The sequence below is a fragment of the Pagrus major genome, chromosome 6 (assembly GCF_040436345.1).
Source record: "Pagrus major chromosome 6, Pma_NU_1.0".
Lineage (NCBI taxonomy): Eukaryota > Metazoa > Chordata > Actinopteri > Spariformes > Sparidae > Pagrus > Pagrus major.
Window position 1 is genome coordinate 6,882,903 of NC_133220.1, and position 10,241 is coordinate 6,893,143.

Below are 10,241 nucleotides of genomic sequence, written 5' to 3' on the forward strand. Positions count from 1 at the left end.
CAAAACAACGAGGAAACAATGAAAGACGTGACACAGAAATCACAACAGAAACGTGCACGACAGAAACGGAAAGCCGAGTTTCAGGAAAACATGAAACCAAACATCCATCAGCTGTTCAGAGTTCAACGAGCCGAGCTGGACCGAGACTGTTGTTGACACACAGCGCCATGGCAACCGAGTGGCCGAAAGAGAAAGAGAGAGAGAGAGAGAGAGTGAAAGCAAGAGAGTGTGTGTGTGTGGTTTCTGCTGCAGGACACGAGCACCCTGCACCTCAGTTAGTTAATATGTCACAGAGAAAGACGAGTGACTCATGACCTGTCTGGATGTTAGCTGTGTCATTAAGACAAGGCTTGCAACAAATCAATATTTTTACGACAGCAGGGCTGTGTGATATGACGATACCTATAATAAAATGTTTCTTAACAAAGATGGAGGACGGTTGACGTGACACAGAACGGGTCGTTCCAAACAGAAGAAGGACTCCGACACGCCAAGACAAAACAACAAGATCGTATCTAAGCGGGGTTACTTCTGTCGCATTGACACCAACCAGAAACCTGGTACTTTGCCTTTGCCCTAAAATTCAATAAGATTAATCTGTCAATTATGTTTTAAAATTAATCATTTAGTCTATAAAATGTAATGTTGGTGTATCACTGTATTGGTTAAGCAGATCAGGTACTGGACACGATATGAGACAGGCCACATCAAAGCAAAACTCCAGCAAGCAAGTTGAGGAGATGAGATTAAATTAAATACAATAAAAAAAAGGTCAAAATAAAAGCAGCAGAGGCAGAAACATTGTGACATTTAGTCCCCAGCTCCACATCTTCATAACCTACACCTGCAGTTTGTGATCTTTGTCCTCGTCATTATAAAAGTGGCTGTAATCAATATTTTGACAACATATCGGATGTAAAAACAATGTGACAATGTGAAAGCTGAACCTGAAGAGATTTATGACCTGAACCTGCAGCTGTACAGAGCTTTACAGTCAGGTTGCAGTAGTCAGATGACTGTGATTTTGTTTTAGGGCATTCATGCAGTGCTGATGTCCAAACACAGCAGCCTGAGAATCATAATCATCATCATCATCATCATCATCATCATCATCATCACTTCCTGTGCAGCAGGAATAAGCAACTAGACAGAAAAGTGTTCTGAGCAACAAAGTGCCGAAACAGACCGTGTGTCAGAGCGTTTAGAGCAACAGAGAGCAGAAAAAAAGCTTCTAATGAAGTGGAAATAAGCTGAATCACTTCTGCATATTAAAATGTAACAGATACATTTATACACGAATGAATAAATAAATATCTTCCAGGTTAAAACTGACTTCAGTGAAAAACTGGGCCAATAACTCCCAACGGCAACGCCCCACTTCACCGCAAGCTACTGTCACTGTTCAAAAACACAGCCTGGAGGTACCGCAGGCTAACTGACTGTGTGTGTGTGTGTGTGTGTGTGTGTGTGTGTGTGTGTGTGTGTGTGTGTGTGTGTGTGTGTGTGTGTGTGTGTGTGTGAGAATGAGGTCACAGAGTCTAATTAAGGTTACAACTGAAAGCGTCAGATCCCGTTGGGCCTGTTCTCATGTCTTCACCTGGTTCCTCTCTGCATGCTTCAACGGACCTCGTTAAGCGTCATGGTACAATAAAAGGTGATATTAGTTGCATTGTGGATGTGTGAAATAAAAAGGTGATATCTCTGACTGCAATGTGAGACCAGTGGACTGCTTAAAAAAACCTGCCGCCTACATTACCCACAATGCAGCTTAATCACTGAGTGACATCACTTTAACTTATCAGATTACATGCAGCTTCTTCTGGAGCCACAGAAGACTTTATACTACTTTTTTCACATATGCAGCAGTACTCCACAAGACCTGTAAACACACTTTAATGTGTAAAATTGGTGGAGGTTGCCCTTTAATATCACATTAGACAGAACAAATCTAAAATGTCGTGTGCAACGTTGTGCTAACAGCCCGTTTCTCTGACCAAAAAAGGAGCCACAAAATGAATAAACACGGTTTCAAAGAAACTGGAGCAGCACTCAGCGCCCTCTCCTTCTGATAATGAGTGATTAATAAATTATAAAAATCAGCGCCTGTCAAGCCGGCACAAACAGGCAGAAATTGTTCTTCAATTTCGGCGGTGATGCAACACACCTGTCTGCACAAGCGGATGGCCAACACCCTTTTTATACAACATGCACACACACACGCACACACCTGCTGCTCAACACCTTGGCCAACATCCACACTGGCAGCTTAAACACAAACATACAGGGTTTTGCAATCTCAGAGTGATGAAGTGTCGATGCAAGTCGCTGAATGCTGATTTTCCACCTTCAACACAACTGTGATGCATTTAAGGACCATATCGGTTAGTCTTAAATAGGGGCTCACAGTATTTCAGGGTGAAGCTGCGTCAAAGTGTTAAAGGAGGTCAGAAACCTGAAAATGATTCGACTTCTACACAGTTAAGATCAAACTCACAGACATGAAACTAAAACCATCTTCTGCTTACAAATGTAACATGATGGTTATCGGACAGAAACTGCAGAAGATGACAGATGAGGTTGATCCTCAGCTACAGTTACATCAGGAACAAACAGCTGGTGGATATGAAGCAGGGAGGAGACGACACACACACACACACACACACACACACACACACACACTGCCACACCCATACACCCACGTGAACCATGGCAGTGTGAGAAGCTAACAGCTCCCTCAGATTATTCGCTCATGAGGAGGATCAGATCAGATATTTTTTTTACTTTATTTGACATAAATATTATTTTTCATCCTTTTAAAACATCTCAGAATACGTCACGTTGTTTTATCAGCTACCCTGAAGTGACGACATGCTGCTGATGTTCGCTTGCTTCTGTTTGGGGTTTTGGAGACCACAGCTGTGAAATGTGGACAGATAGATTTCATCTGCTCCGTCTGTGGGTTGTCAACAGTGTTTTTATGCAGCGCGACCTCCACAAATCCAAAATAAGTTGAGGTCTAACAGGGAGTTATCCCAAACACAAGTAACCTCATGACATGTATGACTTTGACAAGACTTTTTGGCAAACAAAACGAACATATATTTGAATGCATTTTAAAGCCTGGTACCAATATAAAACTAATTTTTGGACATAATAATGCAGCAAATGATGCTTGGGGTGATTTTATAATTATTAAATTCCCAGTTAAGTTTACTGTTTTAGTGCACAAATTTCATTTAGGACAATAAAGTCTAATATTGTACTGTAAAATATCCTGCCTCTATTACATACATTTCTTTTTCCCAAGTGTTTAATAACAAAAAAAATGCCTTTATGTATATATTCTGTGTATATAAGAACATCGGCCAATATATCAATATCATCATTTTTTGTACTCCCTATCGGTATCGGCTTCAGCGTACCGGTCGGACTGTAATGCATATCGCCCAGGTTAATGTCCTTATTAGGACATTTCCATATTTTTTAAGAGAAATTCATCAAATACACAAACACAGTTTGTGGCAAAAGAAAGGGTTAGCACCTTATACTTTCATAGGTACTGGGTTTTAACAAGAAGAAAATCTGAAGAAGGTTAACAAAATATTTAAAATAGTTAATTTCACAGACAACACAGAGGGCTATAATGAAAAAGTAAAGCCAAAGTCAACAAAAACACAAGGGTCAAATGTTGAGGATGACATTCAAATCTCCCAGCAGACAGTGAAAGCAGCAGAGAGTGCAGGAAGAATCAGTCTGAAGCTCGAGGAAGCGCTGAAGAGAGAAACTGTAGGCTGCTCAGCGAATTTAAATAAAAACATCATGAATCTCCGAGTCTTTAACTCGACACATGTGCTGCTGAAAATATTCCTCATTCTGTCTCCGTGTGTGTTACGGACAAAAGCCGAGGGGCCTCCCTGAGGGGCCCCACGCCACGGCTAACCATTAACAAACACACACAACTGAAAAGAAGACGTCGGGTTTCATCAGCAAACATCTCCTTCCCACGCTCTCCTTCTCTCCGTTTGTCTGTCATGGAGGTGAGGTATCTGACAAACTAACGTTACCTGTGTAAACGTTCTGGATCGCTGCCACAGCTTGCAGACTCCAGCGTCAGAGTCAGAGCTGCTGCGCTGACGTAACAATGCAACAGGATATTACATATATTACAAACAAGATGAGGCTTCTGAAACCTGTATTTGATAGGAGACACACCCTTCAGACGCCAGGGTGTCTCATTAACATTGTAAATATTAAAACTCTGGATTTGAATTTCTTCAAAAACTACAGTCTGCTCCTTTAAGTCTCCAGAAATATAAATACAGAAAGGTTTCATTCATATTTTCTTTAAAAACGACCCCTATCGATGTTTTCTGATCTGTCTGGAGCTCTGAGAGCTGAAACACGACCGGTGCTGCCTCACTGTGTGTGTGTGTGTGTGTGTGTGTGTGTGTGTGTGTGTGTGTGTGTGTGTGTGTGTGTGTGTGTGTGTGTGTGTGTGTCCCACCCAGTCATTTCCTCCCTACTGTGGAAAATCAAACCTCCACAGTTTTACATCACTGGACACACTCCGACCTCACAGCTCACAGCCATCACCGAACACCGACCAGCTCCAGTGTCTCAGGACGGTTTCACAGTTTGTTCAAAGGATTCAGTTTGTCTGATTAAAGCATAAAAGCTCCTGTTGAATCTATAAAAAAAAAAAAAAAAAAAAAAAAGTCGTATGGATTTTCAAGCAAACTCTGGTGCAGTTTGAAAGTCTCTCAAAACAGACAACTCATGAGCTGAGGCCGTATTTGGACCTCAGTTTTTGTCTTAGTCCGACTTTGAATGAAATCATTTTGAATAAAAGTACGAGTCAAAGTGCCGAAGATCACATGAAAGGACACGAAACAAGAATCATGAGCTCTGAAAGTTTTCATCCCTCCACAAACAGAGCTCGTCTGACCACAGACCTGAGGTGATGTCACTAATAAACGGCCCGAGATGTTTCCTACAAAAACGACAGTGTGAAGGTGTGGTCTGCTCCATCAGCCTGTTGACGGAGCAGCTGACGGAGGAGAGCAGAGCTTGCACAAACAGATATCTGCAGACCGAGGCTGCGTTCGCAGACAGTCACGTCCTGAACACCCTCCTGTAGTTTAGTGAAAACAAAAGAGATCACGGGTAGAGAGGACGGATGCAGCTCGTCATGCTCGGATACTTGCACTGGCACAAATGCCACAGAAGAAGAAGAAGGAGCGTCACACTGAAGTTCACAAGACCAGAATCAGAGTCAAGCGGGACTCGTTTACCACATCTGTGAATGATCGAATGAATGCAGCTCTGTGTTTCCTTTAAATTATCAGAAAGATGGCAAACTAAGAATGAAATATCTCCAGAATCGCTTCACATCGACTCTGTGGGGCTGAAACTATCGATCATTTCATTATCGATTCATTTGTGCAAGTCTATAACATAGATTGTGAAAAAGAAAAAAGAAAAAGCTTTTCCAGGGCCCAAAGCGACGCCCTTAAATAATTAATTTTGTCCAATCAACACTTTAAAAACACAAAGACTCTTCATTTAGCGTCATAAATGACAAAGAAAAGCAGCAAATCCTCACATTTAACAAGCTGGAACCTGTAAATGTTCAAGATTTCTGCTTTAAAAAGAGGCACTGTGTACTTTTGGAGAGGAAATTCAAACTCAGAATTTTAATATTTATAATATTAATGAGGCATTTTTTCCATAACTGAATAAACAAGCTGTTCTCAGAGGAAAATAAGGTCCCCAGAACACATGCAGCTTTGTAGAGCATAAAAACTTTCCCTAAAAACTGTTTTTGGAAGCAAACAAAATAAGTCCGACTTCTTAAATGCAAAAGTGTTTTACGATGTCTGATACAGCAAAACAAAAAACTCGACTACAGCTGACATGACAATTTAAATTCTGTTTAAACAAACAGTGATATAGTGGTGGAGACACATCAGTCAAAAGTTCGCTTTGTTGGCAAATTCTGGTTTGCAGCAACAAAAAGAGGCAGAAAAAGAACATTGCGTATTGTTTTTGTTCTTAAAAACAATTTTGATGATCACACGTCATTTTGTGAACCACTGATATTAGACAGTCCCGGACGAAAGTTGGCAGCTGTGAGAGAAAAAGAAAGTGTCTGGCCAAGAAATGTGTTGAAATCCTCAGTCGTATATCGAACGCTATGATCTTAGATGAAGTTAGATGAAGTAATCCCTTCTTTAATGAAACTTTAATGTGAGATTCGTGCAACGACGGGCGATTCAGAGCTTTGGTGGCCGAACACAGACAATGTCAAAACTCCACGTTACTGCTGCCGCTGACTACAAAGCAAGTAATCTGGATACAGCATGAGGTGATGCAGAATGCACCGAGATACACAGTCATTTGTGCATGTTATTTTAAACAGTACCAGCTCTATAACAAAAGCTTGTTCTCTGTTGAACATGTAAACAGCGGTGCAGACTGATGATGTGACCTGAGGACGTCCCTCTGCTCAGACTTCCTCTTTCCATTTTCCATTGTAGCTCCATGATTCACCAGACATTCATCACACAGTCTGACAAGCCTGACACAAGATAATCGTGCAGTCGGACGCAGACTGTGAACAAGACTTCATCAGGACTAGAGTTTGATTTTTGGGGCTGATGCCAATATATATAATTTAGGAGATAAACACACACACGATCCCTCAAGTGTGGCCATCAAACTCTTGTGACATGGTGACTGTAACCAAGTACCTTTCCTCAAGTACTGTACTTACAGTGAGTACAATTTAGAGGTAATTATACCTGAGTATTTCCATTTTCTTCCACTTCATACTTCCACTCTACAACATTTTGGAGGCAAATATTGTACTTTTTACTCAGGGGGTCGACTGATTATCACCCTGGACAATAATCTGGGGCCAATATTCTGTGATTTTTCTGTCAGATTGCAGATAAAATAAATTAATTTAAAAATGCAGTACTTCGGCTCTGATGCAGCGTCCTTTCTCCCCTCTGGTCTCACTCCATGTCCCGCCCACAACACCATCTGATTGGTTACATGTCACGAGTAATAGTCAACACTGAATAAAGTAACTAAGTAACAACAGTTGACAAATACATTCAGTGGAGTGGAAATATCAAGGAGCAGAAAAAGGAAATACTCAAGTACCTCAAAATTGTCGGTTGTCGATCTCCATGGTTACGAATAATCGGCATCGACCCTGAAAATAACACATCGGTCGAGCAGCGCATAACATCAGCCTACCAGTATATCGGTCAGGCTCGAGTTGGAACATCTCCAGTGAAGAAATGTAATTAAGTACATTTACTCAAGTACTTTACTTCAGTACAATTTTGAGGTATTAGTACTTTTCTAAAGGATCTTACCACCATTTTACTCAAGTACTGTTCGAATAGGTGACTTTAACCTTTACCAAAGTAATATTTCAACTAGGGGCATTAATGATTGTTTAATCAATTAATTGCCGTTAAATATTAATTCAATTCAAAATGCATTAACTGACAACTGGAGATGCAAATACTGGCTTATCAAATACAGCATATAAAACAAAATACAAAATACTGGAATGAGAAAATGTGTTTAATTAAAATGCACTTAAATGATATTATTAAATTTTAGCCATTTAGTCGCCTGAGTATGTTGGATTTTGTTGGGCCAGTTGTTAATAGTGACAGATGAGAGTTAGGTAATTACAATTAAGTCATTATTTTGTGTTTATCATTCAAGTAACTTGCTTCACGTGTTTTTAACCCCTAACTCAGCCTGCTCTGGTTTTGCATCAAACATAGATTGAGTCAGCGGTTAAAACATTTTTCTAACGGAAAACACAGCCAACATACTGTATTCAACATATTATTAATAATTAACCGATAATCGAGTGTTAAGGCAACTTACCATCGATTAAAGAAACTGCTTAAAAAACATCCTTACTTTAACTCAAGTATGACTTTTGTGTACTTTTGTCACACGGTGTGAGACGCAGCCAACCTGCAAGATCTCTGTTCACACAACTTTACTTTAAAAACCTTCTTTGGTTTGAATGGAAAACACCTGAAGCTTCTCACAAGCTTCAGGCTCGACAGTGACTCAGCACAGAAAAACTTATCTGCAGAACAAATATTCAGGAAAATAACTGATAGCACAGTCGGTCCTGTGCAGCCTGGGTGTGTGGAAGCCAAACAGCATTAATTAAAATCATCTGTGTACTAATTGTGTTTGGGACTCAACAACAAGCAGCTTGTTAAAGAGAAATATGCAGCAGGTGGAGGCTCATCGCAGCTGACAAACCACATTAACGACATGATGTGTTTTTAGGGTTGGAGGGTGAAATATTTTCATCTTCATACACAAACTGAGAGACTTGAGCTCTCCACATGCAGCCGGGCTCATTACCACAGGTGTGTCCCCTCTCTGTGGGAGGCTGCTCATTAAAACACACTCTGCTGTTGTCATGTAGACACTCTGCACCCACAACATGCCAGACTCCATCCAGAAATCTGTCAATTTAATCTCTGCTGTTGGCAACATGATAAATGTCATCAGTCTGTGGTCTGACTGCTTCTCATAGTTATCCACACTTAACTGAAGACTTTTACTGGTGATTTGGCTCTAGCTCTTCACATAAGGTGAGACACAAATATGATTATTAATTTTAAAAAAACTAGCTTGAGTGTGGGTTATGTGTATGCCGAACTGAAGATGAGTACATGCAATTTCTTTAGATACTACAACAAAATAATTCACAATTTTTTGTAACGTCAAGATTAGCAAGGAGACGTTAAATCACAGAATTCTTAAATGGAGTTTGGCACTGAGTTCTCGTCACGCTGCACGGACAGGAGATAACGGGACCCAAACTGACTAAAATCAGAATAAATCTCTTTTAAAGTTGAATCTAAGTGTTATAATGTCTCATGCCAGGCGATAAACTCCCACCAACAGGCTAGTTTGGGTTCACATTGTGGTGAGAAATGTGGGGAAACTTCCACACAAAAGAAAGGACAACGGTAGGGATTGAACTTTGGTCTCCGGCTCCAGCGCAGAGCCATTATTATGAAACACAAGTAAGTTCAGAAACTTCCTGGATCACCATTTACTTTAACACAGCCAATAGCCTTAACTTCATTAAGATATCAACTTTTAAAAGTGGGTTTTCCTCTCGATTCCCAGCGCAGCCTGACACCTAGCTAAACGCAGCCAGGTGGGCGGCAGCGACGGCGCGATCCACTCACAAAACCTCAGATTTTTACAAGAAATGTACTTTCAAAGTGTGTTACACGTATGCCGAATTGAAGAGTGGATCCAACTGATTCAAAATAAAGTATTTATAATAATGTATAGTATGTGTATTCATGTGGAAAACGAATTCAACTTTAAAAGTGATAGATTATCAAAGGCAGTTCGAAACTCCCAGACGAATGAATGGGACTCACCGATGGAGACCAGCTTGATGTTCTCCTTCTCCAGGAACTCCAGAGCCACCGACACGTTCTCCAGCTTCATCTGGCCGAAGTTGGGCCTCGTGTGGTACTTTTTGTACATCTTCTTCTGGCTCAGGACCTCCAGCAGGGCGATGAGCCTCAGGCCGTCGCCCAGGTCCAGCTGCAGGTCCGCGATCCGCTTGTTGACGCACTTCAGGTGCTCGTTGGTCCAGCGGGTGAAGGTGTTCTGCTGGATCTTCTTCCACGGGGCGTCCTCCGCCAGGTCCTTCTCTGTGGCCGGCATGCTGAGCGGCTCGTCTCGGTGATGATCTGTGACGGTTCTGGTTCCGACTGTGGTTGAAATGTGACCGAGTGGTCCGGTGAACGTGCTGTTTCCTCGGAGCCTGAAGGAGGTTTGAAAGTTTTTCTCAACCTCGCTGAGACTGACTGGCTGCTGAGGCGTTCAGGCGCTGCTCTCAAAGCTCGGAATTTTCCTCTTTCTTCTTTGTGGCCTAACAAAAGTTGTTGCATTACTGCCTCCCTCTGGATTTAACTCTCCTCACCTGTCGCTTTCATTAAACTAAATGACCACTTTCTTCTCTTCACACTCTGTTATACTTTTTACACTGGCCTCCAGGAAGTATTCAGATCCTTTACTGAAGTAAAAAATACTCACACAATGCTGTAAGAATACTAGATTACAAGCAGTGTTGTAAAAAGTACCCAAAAAACATACTTTACCATACCCAGTAAGTATCCAAGTATCTAAAGTACAAGTAAAAGTTTTTTCATTTTCTGATT

General features: G+C 41.1%; 1 protein-coding gene across 2 annotated transcripts in view; it reads right to left on the reverse strand.

Moving 5' to 3' along the window:
- The window catches only part of flnba (filamin B a), a 67,772-nt gene extending 57,885 nt beyond the window's left edge, over positions 1–9,887 (reverse strand). For both annotated transcript variants that reach the window (XM_073467725.1, XM_073467724.1), the window contains exon 1: positions 9,453–9,887. In XM_073467725.1, the coding sequence (XP_073323826.1) occupies positions 9,453–9,744 (292 nt within the window). In that variant the 5' untranslated portion in view covers positions 9,745–9,887. The remainder of the gene's footprint in view (positions 1–9,452) is intronic.
- Positions 9,888–10,241: the final 354 nt, after the last annotated feature.